The 17,431-nt window shown below is 39.6% G+C and overlaps 1 protein-coding gene across 22 annotated transcripts in view; it reads left to right on the top strand.

Annotated features, from left to right (window-relative positions):
- The window catches only part of CASK (calcium/calmodulin dependent serine protein kinase), a 407,963-nt gene that overhangs the window by 176,320 nt on the left and 214,212 nt on the right, over positions 1 to 17,431 (top strand). For all 22 annotated transcript variants that reach the window (XM_015127198.3, XM_077987861.1, XM_077987857.1 and 19 more), the window contains 2 exon segments: positions 5,471 to 5,548; positions 11,317 to 11,389. In XM_015127198.3, coding sequence (XP_014982684.1) covers positions 5,471 to 5,548; positions 11,317 to 11,389 — 151 coding nt within the window.

Here is a 17,431-nt window from a genome sequence, read left to right as displayed (position 1 = left end):
CAGAATGTGTTCTTTGGGGGTTCTTGACAGCCCCAGAAGCACCCCAAGATGGGAAGCCAAAGAGAAAAGCAATAAAAGATGCCTTGTCAGTTTGTAGAATCATTATATTATCAAATAAAGTTTATCAAAGAATTGAGTCATCACTTTTGTTCAGAAGGTTCAAGGTTAGGATATCAGGATGGTGTGTATTCTGAATATGTGTATTTTAAATTTCTTTGAATAAAGTTTGCATAAATAACAGTATTTTTAGTTTTTATTTCTGTATCTCATGAAATTTAAAATTAGTGGATTGCTTCTGTTACTTTAATGTCAATTAATATTATAAATAAATAGCTTTAATAATAGAAAAATATTTTCACAGTGATGCCTCTCTTTCAGAACAACCCTTCAAAGAATGTGCCTGTATATTTACTAAGTTGCACAGGTGATTTTGTTTGATATCTGTGGTTACGAAGCATTGAATTAAAAAATATATATAATGGCTGAAAGATCCCATTTATAATAGCAACTAAAATATAAAATGTATAGGGAAAAAACCTAGTAATAAATATTTTAAACTAATATAAAGAAAATCATAAAACTATAACTTAGAGACATGAAAGGAAGTGGAGAGACATATCATGTTCATTGATGAGAATATTAGAAAAATGTTAATTTCTAGAAGTTAATGTATAAATTTACCATCTGAATCAAAATATAAAAATTTTTTAGGCCGGGCGCGGTGGCTCAAGCCTGTAATCCCAGCACTTTGGGAGGCCGAGATGGGCGGATCATGAGGTCAGGAGATCGAGACCATCCTGGCTAACACGTTGAAACCCCATCTCTACTAAAAAAAAAAAAAAAATACAAAAAACTAGCCGGGCGACGTGGCGGGCGCCTGTAGTCCCAGCTACTCGGGAGGCTGAGGCAGGAGAATGGCATAAACCCGGGAGGTGGAGCTTGCAGTGAGCTGAGATCCAGCCACTGCACTCCAGCCTGGGCGACAGAGCCAGACTCCGTCTCAAAAAAAAAAAAAAAAATTTATAGCTTGACAAAATGATTTTAAAGGTCAACTGGGAAGAAAAAAATCATAAGAAAATGTTGGTGAAGGCCAGTTGCGGTGGCTTGTGCCTGTAATCCCAGCACTTTGGGAGGCCAAGGCAGGCAGATCACTTGAGGTCAGGAGTTCAAGACCAGCCTGGCCAACACGGTGAAATCCTGTCTTTACGAAAAAAATTCAAAAATTAGCCGGGCATGGTGGCAAGCACCTGTAGTCCCAGCTACTTGGGAGGCTGAGGCAGGAGACTTACTTGAACCTGGGAAGCAGAGGTTGCAGTGAGCCAAGATGGCGCCACTACACTCCAGCCTGCGTGACAGAGCAAGACTCTGTTTCAAAAAAAAAAAAAAGTTGGTGAAGAATAATGAGATTTATTTTGCCAAATATTAAAATCTGCTACTACAGTATTTTATTTTGTCTGTCCGTGTTTTTGTTTTTGTTTTGAGATAGAGTCTCGCCCTGTTGGCTGGAGTGGAGTGGTGCCATCTCAGCTCACTGCAACCTCTGCCTCCCTGGTTCAAGTGATTCTCCTGCCTCAGCCTCCAGAGTAGCTGGGACTACAGGTGCTGGCCACCATGCCTGGCTAATTTTTTTGTATTTTTTTAGTAGAGACATGGTTTCACCGTGTTGGCCAGGCTGGTCTCGAACTCCTGGCCTCAAGCTATCCACCCGCCTCGGCCTCCCGAAGCACTGAGATTACAGGTGTGAGCCACCACGTCTGACCCTACAGTATTTTAAATGGTATGGAACTTGATGCAAGAATAGGCAAGTCAGTGGAAGAAAGTAGAAACCTAAAAATACCCCCATGTGTGTATGCACATGGGTAGATATTGTCATTTCAAGTACTAGTATTTCAGATATGACCAGACAAAATGGATTGATCCATGCTGGTAATTATAGCACAGGGCAATAAATAATTTCCAAGTATTTCTCACTGACTGGTTCCCTCCTTAGGCTTTATACTTCTCACCACTTTGCTGCCTCCTCCCCAGGCCCCGTCTTTTCCCTCATCCCTTCTAGGCCCCTCCAGAAAGTCCTCTAGCTCTCAGAACATCTTCCAAATTCTTTTTGGAAACACCAGAGTCCATTGAGGCATTTTATTTGTAAGTATGTATTACATTCCTAGAAAAAGAATTCCAGGATTTTCCCTCCTGTGTGTTTTCATCTTGCTTCTTCATGGTCCATGATGCCAGATGAGGTCATTAATACAGTGAATCCAAACTGGTAGGATGGGAACAGGTTATTCTGCCGTTTTACTAGATCTTTGGGTTGCACATCAAATCTGGGGCTGATCACTCCACACTTGTTTAACCTGCCTGAGGTTCACAACAGTTTTCCCAGCTCTATGATCATCAGTGATTTCAAATTCACCAGTGTAACCATGCTTCATCATCACAGTTAGAAACCAGACAGTAGGCCGGGCGCGGTGGCTCAAGCCTGTAATCCCAGCACTTTGGGAGGCCGAGACGGGTGGATCACGAGGTCAGGAGATCGAGACCATCCTGGCTAACACAGTGAAACCCCGTCTCTACTAAAAAATACAAAAAAACTAGCCGGGCGAGGTGGCGGGCGCCTGTAGTCCCAGCTACTCGGGAGGCTGAGGCAGGAGAATGGCCTGAACCCGGGAGGCGGAGCTTGCAGTGAGCTGAGATCCGGCCACTGCACTCCAGCAAGGGGGACAGAGTGAGACTCCGTCTCAAAAAAAAAAAAAAAAAGAAACCAGACAGTAACTTTGGAGCACAACCTAGTAAGAACCTAGTGTTTGCCTCTTTTTGGTATTGTTAATGCTCTGGATAGCATCGGCCAGGACATTCATGCACACCATTATGGCAGCATGGAGAGACGGCAGAAAGAACCTAAATTCTTATTGCTTCATTAGGCAATCAGTTTAGCTCTCTCCTTTTCCTAACCCCTGTCTCATCTAAGTTGAATAGTGCTTACCCTCATATATCACAATTACAAAGGAAAAAGCCTAAGCAAAACTGATTCCTTCACTATGAGATGTTTTTTAGTCCTCATAGATCAACCAACCAGCTTAAACTACAGCCAGTTTTTAAAATAGCATTTCTTTTCTCCCCATGGGACAAAGAAATGAAAAATATTTATTCTCTCTAGTAATCAAGGAAATGCAAATTAAAGCAATCATGAATGACTTTTTTCCTCTTATCTAATTGGCAAAGATGAAAAAAAATAATCATTATCCTAGTAGAGCAAGGGACACATTCACACTTGGTAGTGGGAGTATAAATTGTTAAACTGTTTCTGGTGTTGTGTGTGTATCAAAAGTGTTATTGTAGGCCGGGTGCGGTGGCTCACGCCTGTAATCCCAGCACTTTGGGAGGCCAAGGTGGGCGGATCACGAGGTCAGGAGATCGAGACCATCCTGGCTAACATGGTGAAACCCCATCTCTACTAAAAAAATACAAAAAGTTAGCCGGGCGTGGTGGCGGGTGCCTGTAGTCCCAGCTACTCGGGAGGCTGAGGCAGGAGAATGGCGTGAACCTGGGAGGCGGAGCTTGCAGTGAGGTAAGATTATACCACTGCACTCCAGCCTGGGCTACAGAGCAAGATTCCGTCTCAAAAAAAAAAAAAAAAAGGTGTTATTGTATATACCCCTTGTCCTAGCAACTCAGCTTGTAGGAATTTTACCATACAGATAATCAAAGTTGTTCACCAAGATTCATGATCGCTTTCATCTAGGCTTTATTTCTGTTGGTGAAAAATGAGTGCTGCCGTACTAGGGAGTACACTAGGCCTTTATAGTAATGTTTGTAATAGACTCTGCCACTGTAAACATTATTTTGGAGAAGAATCCTATTTGACATTGGAAAATGTTCCTTAGGTGTGAAATGGAAACTTGGCAAAGTTTTTGGAGCCTGTATAAATGTGAAAGTATTTTCATTCATTTATATAAAACCACACCAAGATCCAAATAATAGAATCAGCTGTTCATTAGGTGTCTACAGCGTGCTCAGTCTTCTGCTGGGTATTAGGTAGTATAAATATATTTTTTCTTGTTCTTTAGGACTTTACACTGTCATGGAACTGTTGTAGGGCTTAAAGATGTGCATTTGTTCCTTGCACACCCAGTAGATATAGCTATAATCAATGGGAAGAGCACACACAGGACATAGCTAGACAGGGATTTCAATCCTGTCCCTATCACATACTTGTCCACTCACTTAGACAAATTATTTGAAAATGATGCTGACCTCATGGGGTGGTTATAAGTATGAGGGGAGGCATAACAAGGACTGCTTCCTGTGATGCCTCATGAATAGGAAGTATGTTAGTTCCTTTACTTTCCCTTCCAGAAGTTTCTATTTCCTCAGTATAATGTCTGCAGCAGTTATATTGGAAACTGAACTACTGAATGAATGAATGAGATACTGCATTTGAAAATATGTTATAAGCCTTAAAGCGTTATGAAAATGTTAGCTATTAATATTTGAATAGTTTAATATGTATAATATGGCAAAATTCATGTATACATATATAGGTATACGTGGGGGGAAGGGGAGGTGTTTGTATGTAAGTGCTAAATGTTATGGACCATATAGGGTTGTTATAGAATGAAAAGCAAAGGAAGACATTAATATGGCTGGTAATCATTGAGGGGGCTTCTGGGGAAGGTAGGTTTGGAATGAACCCTTGAATTAAGGTAGGTTTTGAAAATGAAAAGCAATATATACAAAAAGTAAAAAAGAAAATGGTGTACTCGGGGAGTGATAATAAGACCATTCTGCCTAGAGAGGAAGATTTTCTTGAAACATCAGTGGACAGGGTAGGTAGAAGAGGCAAGGTGTGGCCAAGACAACAAGAGGCATTACTTATCTGGTGAGAAGTAGATAACGACTGTAAGTTCTAAGACAATATCATGACACTGTGTTACCAACACATCTGTGTGTTACAATATGTTTGTAGCAATGAACTTTGGGAATGGCAGTGTAAACAAAAATACATTTTATTTTATATATAAGTCATTGTTTTTTCCTTCCACAGCATATAGCCTGAATTTTTCCATTTGGTGGTAATAACAATAGCAAGATGTTTTTTTTAAATCCTTGTATGCTACATAACTGAATATTTTTGGAATTTGACTTTAAAATATGCACACAACCCTAGCATTGCTATTTTCTGATGCTTCTTTTTGTGAAAACCTAAAGAAAATTTATAGTCAATTTTATATACTCATATTATTTGATATTACTGTTAGCCTGTTCTTCCTGTTTCTTTCCCTGCAGATTTTCAATGTGAAGATGACTATCATGCCCTTTGTAATTTATGTCTCTATTTCATTGAAAGAAAGGAGATTTAAATAACATAATCCTTAGCAGTAAACCAACTAATAACTTAGTTACGATGTATTCACTTTCAGTGTTGTCTTCCTGGAATTTCCTATTTTCTTATGTTCTTTTTCACATTTCTTTACAGTATGGATGGAGCAGATCTGTGTTTTGAAATCGTAAAGCGAGCGGATGCTGGTTTTGTGTACAGTGAAGCTGTAGCCAGGTATGTAGTGTATATCTAATCCCCAGAGGTCAAGGTGAAAGTAAAAAAATGACAAAGACATCACATGACAAACTGATGAAGAGCGTACTGCTGCTCTTTGCTACAAGGAACATCTCTGTTTTAGTATGTGTTAGTAGAATTGATAGTCACTGGAAATGCAAAATACCAAACAATGAGTTATCTATTAACATGGGTTTATAGGGGCCGGGCACGGTGACTCACACCTGTAATCCCAGTACTTTGGGAGTCTGAGGCGGACGGATCACAAGGTCAAGAGATCGAGATCATCCTGGCCAACATGGTGAAATCCCTTCTCTACTAAAAATACAAAAATTAGCTGGGCGTGGTGGCATGCGCATGTCGTCCCAGCTACTCGGGAGGCTGACGCAGGAGAATCGCTTGAACCCAGGAGGCGGAGGTTACAGTGAGCTGAGATCGCGCCACTGCACTCCAGCCTGGCCACGGAGAGGAGGTTGCAGTGAGCCGAGATTGCGCCATTGCACTCCAGCTTGGGCAACAAGAGCAAAACTCCATCTCAAAAATAAATAAATAAAATAAAAACATGGGTTTATAATACAAGCTTACATTTTCAGTACTGCTATCTTTCCCACTTGTGATGATTTTTGTACAAGAAGCGGGGATCTAATAGCTCAGGAACTATGTAGAATTTTACTTGGGTTTTTTTTATTTTTGTTTTAGCAAATCTGCCTCATTAGTTCTTCATTTTGCCTTTTAGTGATATCAAATTATCTCACAATAATTAACGAAAAATAAAGAACAGTAAAAGGAAGAGAAATAGAAGCACCATTTTAAAAAATATATTTGCTTCAGGCCAGTGTGAGACCTACCAATCAAATGGCAGCTGTTTTGTTCTAAGTGGAGAAGTTGTTGTAAAGACCTAATGACTCAAAATAAGAAGTAAATATGAAAAATCGCAGGAGCCATGCACGTGCTGGGCCACTTGCTTATAAATTTAGAGCAACACAGCTTTCTGTTTTGGTTACATTCAATCATATCATAATTACCCACTGCTGTAGGTTGCCTTTTTAATACATGGAATACAGCATCCCTCCTTAGTCACCAGGCATAATATGTTGAAGGTTTCAAACTCACAAACATATTAACTTTTTTGGGTGGGGGAGGAGGGACAGAGTCTCATTCTGTCGCCTAGGCTGGAGTGCAGTGGCGTGATCTCAGCTCACTGCAACCTCTGCCTCCCAGGTTCAAGTGATTCTCCTGCCTCAGCCTCCCAAGTAGCTGAGATTACAGTCATGCACCCCCATGCCCGGCTAATTTTTGTATTTCTTTTAATAGAGATGGGGTTTCACCATGTTGGCCAGGCTGATCTCGAACTCCTGACCTCAAGTGATCTGCACGCCTCAACCTCCCAAAGTGCTTGGATTATAGGCATGAACTCCCGTTCCTAGCCTAGGATTTATGAAAACTTTCTATCATTTGAAAAACAGTTATATTAAATGATTTCCTCTGTCTTATCATTTCTTTTATAATTATAGCATCTTACACAAACATAGCTGGAAACAACTTGGAGACCACCTTAATACAGCTTTGAGCTCAGCATGACTTGAATGTCTTCAAATTCATTGCCCTGACTCCTTCTAGCTGAAGAGCAAGGGACCTAGTCTCAGGGATGGAGCAGCCATGGCTATAGCACAAAATAAAGAATATGCTCAATGTGTGGTTGCTGTGTTTTTGTACTGCTGGGGCTAGGGCGAAGGAGCAAATGAAAGTTTATGTGTGTTCTTTAGGCTTCTGATCTATACGTGGTAGAACTGAAGCTAAATATCCTCTTTTCTTTTGTGCCATGTTCTCTAAAGCACATTCTAGGTTTTTTTTTAATCCTATCTTCTATTATTTTGAGTTTTTATTACAATTTTAAATTTTTATTCTTCCTTGTCCCTCAAAATTTTAAAGCATTCTTTCATACCAAAAATAGTCAATACTAGTGAAACTCAGTGGAAGAAGGGGATTTTTTTCCTTCTTGAACCACAATAACACTGGGATACCTGGCAGGTATGCTGACAGGATTGATGTGCAACCAGTACCACTTTTACTCTGGTCCCCAGTCATCTATATTGCTTTTTCTTAACTTCAAGCCTATCTCTGCCACTGGGCTATGTGTCAGGATAGGCAGGATGGTAGTGTGAAGAGATGATGTCATACAATGACATGACTTGTGGTCTCTCCTAATCTTGAGATTTATAGAAAAGGTAGATGTTTATACACATCAAAATGAAAGCCTATTGATTTTTAAATCCACCTGTATAAGCTGTTAAAATGGTGAAACGAACTTTCCAGAGTGGACCAAAAAAGAGTAGCATTGACACCAGTAGGTGACGTTGCAAAGAGGGAGGTTTGGAGGCAGTTTATTAAAGGTTCTTCCTCTGAACAATAAAAAAAGTAGGCGGAGACTCAGAAAGTATTATTATGTGTGTTTCCTATTGCAGAGGATCAATGACCATGCAACAAGTGCGCATAGATTCCTCCATTGGTTTAATGACAGATGACTTCTAATCTTTTTTCATCCTCGCTGATTCTGTGATTTATTGTTAGGAAATTTAGCTTGTATCAGTATTCTAGTGAGACCGACTGCAAGAAGACTTTGAGACACCAAGTAATCAAATTGATAATGTTGTTTTTCTCCAGCTGGCTGAGCTTCAAGAGGAGCAGCAAAGCATGGCATAAAGTAAAACTGTATTCAGTCCTTAATGCAACCCAATTAGTGATTACCTCCATCCTTTCAGGGGTGATGAGTTGTGGAGTGAGCTAACACACAAGATCATATTATCAAATCAAACTCTCAGAGATCTTCTTAACTAGTACCAAGCTTTACTAAATAATTTCAAGGATACAGGCAATCAGAAGGCTCAAGTGAAGCAGAGAGAAGGGAAGGGCAGCCCCCCACGTCACTTCTTACTGCCTCAGAAATGCACCTCTGGCCCAGAATAGATGAGGTTTATACTGGGATTTGTGAGTTTCCACACACAAAGGGGAGCATTGCAAATATCTTTATTTTACACCCCAGAGATTTGGATAGCTCCATGACATTCTCCAGGAAGCCATCTGTGCCTCAGAGATCCCATGTTCTACTTACCATAGTAATCCTTAGCCAGAGATATCCTGTTAAGGGCATTTCAGAGATAAGGTCTCTTCTGCCTAGCAAATGGCATTAGGCTTTGTCACCTGCATTGACAAGAAGAGCAGACTGAATCACCTCTCTTCTACCATGCTGCACCCCTGAAATGCCTCCTTCCAAAGGCAGTAAATGCATTGCTGGCCAGCTCTTTTCTTCCATGGAGTTATCTTGCTGATCCTTAGGAAAGATAAACAAATATATTGCTGAATTTCTCTGAAAGCACAGGTCCCTATGATGCTTCATGAAGTGAAATCTTTTGATTAAAAGTTTAGTCATCAACTTTCTAGAACATTTGGGCAGATTTTAGTTCTTATTTTATTCTGCTTGCACACTTTGACATGCATTGCCTCCCAGGATCATGATTGGGAGGGTGGAGAAAGATAGTTCAGTTCTGTTATAACTTGGGGAAAAAAATAGTTCTACTGTCTCCACACACACCGCAAAGATTCTGCTGTGTACGTATGTTTGGGTCAAATAATTGAGTGTTCTCATATGCAAATGAAAAAATCCTCATTCATTGAGTTTTGTTTTGTGTTATGAGACTTTGAGATAGGAGTTTTCTTTAGGTTAAAGATAATTTAGGTGGCTGTCTCAGTGCTTTGTATCCCAAATAGTTCATTCCGTAGGTACAAGCTATGTCCACTTTAACTAATTTTAATTTATCCATTATTTCCATGTTGACATCTAGATGGACAAATAAGCTGTTCCTAAACCTTTGACTGAACTTAACAATAATAATATTGTAATAATAATGACTCAACCTTTGTAGCATGGTTTAGTTTACAAAGCACTTTGACAGGGGTAGTCTCTTAGCCATTTCAAGGGGTTACAGATCCTCCAAAGCCTGATTTGAACCAGTAATGGGCCACAACACCAAGTTAACAACCCCTCATTTAAACAAAACTTATGGCCAGGCATGGTGGCTCATGCCTGTAATCCCAGCACTTTGGGAGGCTGAGGCGGGCTGATCACTTCAGGTCAGGAGTTTGAGACCATCCTGGCCAACATGGTGAAACCCTGTCTCTACTCAAAATAGAAAAACTAGCAGGGCGTGGTGGCCCGTGTCTGTAATCACAGCTACTTGGGAGGCTGAGGCAGGAAAATCGCTTGAACCCAGGAGGCAGAGGTTGCAGTGAGCCGAGATCGTACCACTTCACTCCAGGCTGGGAGACAAGAGGGGAACTCCATCTCAAAAAATAAAAATAAAAAATAAACAAAACTTAATTACAGGCTACAATGGCCCAAGCAAAGAGTATATGAGCACAACCCCTTATATGTGCATTTGCAAAGTAAGATAAATTAAACATCAGAAGTAATGATTACATGAGCCTAGCTCTCTGGCTTAAAGCCCAGTTGTAAGGAGCCTGTGATTAGTACAGGAACAAGGCTTGGGTTTGTTTTTGTTTTTGTTTTTTTCTCCTACATTTCATTTTTAAAATGGAACCCTTCCAATTAGTTGTAATACATGAAATAATGCATATGCTAACTAGAGGAATACTCCTGTGAGCTTGATTAGATGGTATCATGCCAAAGAGGGAACTTGATGGAAATGTCTTTTAATTGTAAAGCCAGAATAGGAATTTTTTTTTTTATTTTTCCTGAGTCACATACACATGTTCAAGGTCACTTGTATCAGAAATGTAAGATCCGGAAACAAAACAAAATTCTATAAATATTATACAATGAACAGTGTTAAGTCTGTTGCATTTCTGTCATGCTGGTTGGGAAGGAAAAGGAAAAAAATGAGAAAAGAAGGGGGATAATAGGAAGAAAAGAGAAAGACAAATATAGAGGGAATAAAATACAGAAAATGAAACAGATACTCAGAGAAAGAGTAACAGGGCAATTATAGAAGAACTTTAGAAATAGGAGGCGGTCCTATTTAGTAGTACTGAATCAACTGTTCTTGTCACACATGGTTGCTAGTTAACCCCGTTACCATTTTTTAATGCCTGTTCTTTAAAATGCTGATTTCTTCTTTGTTCTCACCTGTGCTCCAGGAGGGATCCTCAGCTGGCCATGTAAGGAGTCAGGCTTTCTAGGACATGTGCCTAGAACTAACTCCACTTAGTTCAAGGGAGCCCCAACTAAAACTTGATTATGTTACAAAAGGAAATTGTCTGATAAGGGCCGTTCTTCCCTCATTTGTCCTCACAGCTAAATGGAAGTAAGATGGAGAGCATCTTATTATTTGCTGGCAGATCAAAGGCTCCCACCGCTCTAGTCTGAATCCTTGGGGCAGCCCTGAACACTGTTTATATAACAGCAGTCCAGTTTAAGTAGAATTACCTGAGTATTGGGGAAAAAAATTGTCATGTTTTAAGCTTGAATTTTTAGTTTGCAAAGCAAATTTACTTATGAACGGTGTGTAATTCTTTTGACTTAGATAGCTTAGAAAATATAGAGCATACTGTTTCTTCATGAAGCCCATAAACTTGTGAGTCTGCCAACATTTTCATTATTAAGCATCACTTTACATCCATCTTGTCTGCTCAAATAAAATGTGGCCATGGACAGCTAATATGAGAGTGGGAGTTATAAACTAGGAGCACTGTATATTAAGTTTTAAAATAAAAATTGTTTACGGTTTTTAGATTTCTTTTGTTTTTTACAGCCATTATATGAGACAGATACTGGAAGCTCTACGCTACTGCCATGATAATAACATAATTCACAGGGATGTGAAGGTAAGTCATTTGTTATCACTAACTTTAATGTTTGTGAAAAAATGCTGATATGGCAATGATAATCAAGAATTCTTTAATATTATCATGAAGAACATCTTAATTTTACTTATAAGTAAAAATGTATTGAACTGCTTTGTATTTGGGAAGTCATTGTACTAATTCTTAACTAGGAACACTATAATTTCAATTTATTTATTTTTACTAAAGTATTCATGCAATCTAAAATTGTATTATTTCTCTTTTGCCATTGTGTGTGTGAGAGAAATGAAAAATCCAATAAATAGGAAAAACCAAACAATATCCTATACTGAGTTAATTGGGGGAAAAATTAGAATTTGGTTTATATAGTAAAAGTTAATCATACACATATTTTCATAATATTGCAATGCAGAATAGTCAGCATTTTTTTTTTGCAGATAATTTTTAAATATAGTATGAAATCATAATTATACATATAATACGATTTTATGCTTAGAATACCAATATTATCATTATTCAGTCTTTCTGCCTATTTGATCCCAGTATCGGGTTAATGAGAACTCTCAGTTCCTGGTTTTTTAATGGTGTCAAGCCAAACATAGAGGGAGGCAAGAAACGAGACCAATAGGCCTTCCTCCTGATCCCTAGCTTCTCCCAAGGCCCAGAATCACTAGGGAGCCCCTGAGGTCCCTTTGGCCCTGGGCTACACTTTTAAGCTCTGATATTTTGTCACTGGTCTTTCTCTAACCTCCGGCATGTGCAGACATAGTGTTCCTTCCCTCGAGATATATTATTAAAGGCCTGGCTTCTTCAATGTATTTAATACTTTAAATGATTAAGAAAATTAAGCAGAGTTTAATTAAAGTATCTATAATGTTTGGAAAATTTTCACAGAAATCCTTGTAGTTAAAAGCTGAGGGAAAGCATGAGCAATTCCAAAACCATCTAGTAAAATATTTTAATAGCAAATGAAAATCACTGGAGAAATGTACAAAATACACATTAGTGTAAATTAGTTGTAAAATATCTCATTCATCCTTTTCGGATGTGTTAAGAAAATGATATTGTTATTATCAAAACTCAACACCGAGCATCTCAATGGGTCCCCCTTTATGAAAAAGTATTCTGGCCGAGCCCGGTGGCTCATGCCTGTAATCCCAGCACTTTGGGAGGCCAAGGCGGGTGGATCACCTGAGGTCAGGAGTTCAAGACCAGCCTGGCCAACATGGTGAAACCCCCATCTCTACTAAAAATACAAAAATTAGCCGGGCATGGTGGCGCATGCCTGTAGTCCCAGCTGCTTGGGAGGCTGAGGCAGGAGAATCGCTTGAACCCAGGAGGCGCAGGTTGCAGCGAGCCGAGATTGTGCCACTGCACTCCAGCCTGGGTGACAGAGCAAGACTCCGTCTCAAAAAAAAAAAAAAAAGTATTCTTCAGTTATCCAAAGAGAAATAAAAGTGTGGAAAGGTAAAAGGTGGGAAATTGTCAACTGTAGTAGCTTGCTGTGCAATTAGTTTGCATTAATTAATGTATATCTCTTTGTATATATTCTAAAATATATACAAGAAAAAAATAGTAATTTAAAAACCTAAAATGTGTTCATGTAATAGCATTATGTTAAGAACTGTTTTGCTCAAGAGGCAATTTTATTTTGAATCAATTATTCTCGAAAGATAATTATATCAGCATCATACAATAAACAATGATTTACAGCATATTATACTGTAATACTTTCAATAATATAGTCAGCTTTTGATTAGCAATGGTATTTGGTTTTTTTTTTTTTTTTTTTTTTTTTGAGACGGAGTCTCGCTCTGTCGCCCAGGCTGGAGTGCAGTGGCCGGATCTCAGCTCACTGCAAGCTCTGCCTCCTGGGTTTGCGCCATTCTCCTGCCTCAGCCTCCTGAGTAGCTGGGACTACAGGCGCCCGCCACCTCGCCCGGCTATTTTTTTGTATTTTTTAGTAGAGACGGGGTTTCACTGTGTTAGCCAGGATGGTCTCGATCTCCTGACCTCGCGATCCGCCCGTCTCGGCCTCCCAAAGTGCTGGGATTACAGGCTTGAGCCACCGCGCCTGGCCTTAGCAATGGTATTTGATATGACAACCTAAAACTAAATAATATCCAAAAGTAGATAATTTGACCTCACCTTTTAATTTACCTTCTGATTTATTTATTTAACAAATATTTGAGTGCCTATTTTTTAGATTACTGTGCTTGGAGCCCTAAAAGTATTATGGTCTCAGTAGGGAGATAAGGCTGGGCATCTCTTATCTACGGCAGCAGATCAACACATGCTAAAACATAGTGACTTCAATCAATAACTGCTGCTTAGTTGCTCACAATTCTGCAGTTTGGGCAGAGCTTAATAGGGACTGCTCAATTCTGTTTCACAGGACGTTGGTGACGTAGCATGGCTAGTTTCCACATAGACTTCACTCATTTTTCTGGCATCTCAACTGAAGTGAGTAGAACAGCTGGGAGCTGGCTGGGCACTCTTTGCAGTCTCTCATTCAAAACGTCTCTCTCTCTTTCCACGTGGCCCTATGTCCAGCAAGACAGTGTGTTAGGGCTCCAAAAGAGCAAAAATGGAAGGTGTTAGGCCTCCTGAAGCAAACTGACACTGTATCACATCTTATGTATTTCATTAGTTGAAACATACATCACAAAAAGGTCACAAGGCTAGTCTGAGTTAAAGGGGAAGAAACATAGGTTCATATTTTGATTGATGGAGTGCCAGATATATACAAGGATGGGAGAACTTGTTGGTGGCCACCTTTAGACAGACATAATTATTATGCAAGGTAGAAGGTGATAAGTATCATTAAAAGATGAGGTCAGAGAAATTTCCTGGGGGAGGTCACATTGGAGCTTGGTCTTGAATCATGGGGTAGTTATATGGAGACAAAAAGACATTTCAGGCAGAAGGAATTTGGGCAAAGGCCCAAAAGTAGTCTTACATTGGAGTGTATTAGATTAGTTTATTATTTCTAAAGTACATGCTAAATAATTTAGAGGAAGCACGTAGAAACATACCAAAGAATGAAAAAGAAATAGTTCTCAAACTGCAAATTAGTAAGAAGAAACCACCCCAAAAATAGCCATTGTTCAGTTGGGAGACACACTCAACACAGAGCACACGTTAATGTTGATTTTTTATTTTATTTCATTTTTTTCCTTTTTTTGAGACAGGGACTTGCTCTGTTACCCAGGCTGGAGTACAGTGGTGCAATCTCGGCTCACTGCAACCTCTGCCTCCTAGGCTCAAGCAATTCTCATGCCTCAGCCTCCAGAGTAGCTGGGACTATAGGTGTGCGCCACCACACCTGGCTAAATTTTTTTTGTATTTTTTTGTAGAGACAAGGTTTCACCCTGTTGCCCAGCTTGGTCTTGAACTCCTGGGCTTAAGCATTCTTCTTACCTTGGCCTCCCAAAGTGCTGGGATTACAGGCGTGAGCCACCGTGCCCGGTCTTTATATTTCAGAAGCTGAAATCCACACATTTTTACATGGGTGAATAAAATACTCACATTTAGTTAATTGAAAATTTTTAATTTTGGTGTATTTTTCTTAAGACATTCATCCAAAAGATATTTATTGAATATTTATTGAGTGCCTACTGTGTAGCAGGCACTGTCCTAGGAACTGGAGCTACGTCAGTGAAGAAAACGGACAAAAATCACTGCCCTCATGGAGCTGACATTCTAGTTCAGGGAGACAATACTCAGTAAACAGAAATGAACTACGTAGTAGGCTAGAATGTGAAAAGTATCACAGAAAAAACTAGAGTAGTCAGAAGGTTAGGGAGTGTCCAGAGAAGGGCTTGCTTTTGTAAATACGGTGGTCAAAGCAGGCCACATTGAGATGATGATATCTGAGCAAGGACTTGGAAGAGAGGAAGTGGGCTAATCTGATAGCTGAGGGAAGAGCATTTTGGGTAAAAGAAACAGCCAGTGCAAAGACCGAAAGACAGGAACACAAGTAGCCTGCTTGAGGAACAGCAAGGAGGCCGGTGTGGCTGAGGTAAAATGTGCAAAGGGGAGAGTAAAAAGGAGACAGGAGATGATCCTGCCTGGCTTAGACCAGAGTAGTAGCAGTGGAGGTAGTAAAAAAATAAAAAATTAGTTAGATTCCTGATATATTTTGAAGATTATGTCAATAGGATTTCCTAATATAACTTTGGTAAACTAGGTAAAACTTAGTTTTATTCAAGACCTTGTTTCAGGGGTATTCCAACATAGCGGTCATTGTGAAACTTCAAGAAGAATACATTTCACATGCTAATAATGTAAATTTTCACTTGGTTTGATTTGTTAATATTTTTGCCAATAAAGCAACCTATGAGCTTTTCTTTCCATTCAGATATATATTCAGTGACTTATCTGTATGTAGGTTTTTGTTTCTGCAGTTAAGTTTTTGTCTAAGTTTTCTTCCCTTATATTTAATAAAGAAAATAGAAGAGCATTGCAATGTTTTATTTCTCTAAGAAAAATTTATTTTATCATCTGTTTCATCTAGCCAAGAATATTCTCATTCTCTCTCTCTCTTTTTCTCTCTCATAATTCTTGTCATATGATCCAAAAGCATTACATTTCCCAAGGATCCTATTATTATATTTACTAATACTTTTTTCTTTACTTTTTTACTAAAGGCATTTCCTTTTGTAATCATTGTAACTGAGTACTTAAAAGGATTCTTTGGCTAGATTTGAGTATATGGTACCATGTGATCTGTTTTTGGGAACTGCTTGCTCTGAAGAAGCAATTTCACATAAAATTGCATAAAAAGCAATCATATAATCCTTTGAAATTCGAGAGATGTGTGAACATAGTACTGGGCCTCCCCACAGCCATACTTATTGACATTTCGGGCTATATTCTTTGCTGTGGGAGGCTGTCCTGGGAATTGTAGGATGCTGCTAAGCATCCTTCACCCACTAGATGCCAGTAGCATCTCCCCCTAGTTGTGACAACCAAAAATGTCTCCAAACATTGCTAAATGTTCCCTGGGGCACAAAAATTGTCCCTGGTTAAGGCCTGCTGTCATAATAGACTTATAATTCTCAAGATTTGCCTCCCTACAGGTATTAATTAAGGCATGCATATAAATTTCTATTTTTTTCTGTCATCTTCCCTTTAATTCTACTTTTTCTTGTGAAAGAATGTGAAAACTTTCATTATGTTTCTGGTACTTTTTTTTCTTCCTCTCACCCTTGAATTAAAAGTACTTTAGAAAGAAATAGCACAGTTGTCAAGGTAAATGCAACTCCTGGCTCTTTGCCTTCTTTCATGGGCTTTACTAAGCACTGAGAGTTCGTGGAAGTTTTTCCTCTCTCCTAACTCCTGCAGGCAGGCTTACATCATGAGGGTATGGGGAGACTTAGTTTTAGACCTTTCTGTCACTCTGACCTACTCATGTATAATTCTAATAACTGAAGTTGAAGTGAAACAGTTTCTCTGAGAATGCAAATTGCTACACACAATCACTTTCTATTCTAAATAGTGCCTTTGCCCAGAAGGTCTGGGTGCTGTTTTTAGTTCTCAGAACTGTGCAAACCCCAGTCACACAAACACTCAGCCAGAGGCCAGAGTGTTTCTGAGTGTGCTTCCTTTAAATGGTTTTCCTTGCTAACCTGTGTGAACACGCCTGGCTGCTTTTTGGTTCCCTTCTGGTCTCAGTTCTCCTTTTACCTGTTTAGAGCCAGACTATGACAAATTTGTGTTCATCACAGAACACTGGTTGGCATGACATTGTGGATTTCTTAAAGCATTCCGTAGTCTCTTGTTCTCCCTTACTGATGTTTCTTTCTTTCTTTTTTTTTTTTTTTTGAGATGGAGCTTGTCTCCCAGGCTGGAGTGCAGTGGCCCGATCTCGGCTCACTGCAAGCTCCACCTCCCGGGTTCATGCCATTCTCCTGCCTCAGCCTCCCGAGTAGCTGGGACTACAGGTGCCCGCCACCTCGCCCGGCTGGTTTTTTGTATTTTTTAGTAGAGACGGGGTTTCACCGTGTTAGCCAGGATAGTCTCGATCTCCTGACCTCGTGATCCGCCCATCTCGGCCTCCCA

This window comes from Macaca mulatta, chromosome X, assembly GCF_049350105.2.
Source record: "Macaca mulatta isolate MMU2019108-1 chromosome X, T2T-MMU8v2.0, whole genome shotgun sequence".
Classification (NCBI taxonomy): domain Eukaryota; kingdom Metazoa; phylum Chordata; class Mammalia; order Primates; family Cercopithecidae; genus Macaca; species Macaca mulatta.
The sequence above is the reverse complement of the archived record's forward strand: the minus strand, read 5'-3'. Positions and strand labels throughout refer to the sequence as shown.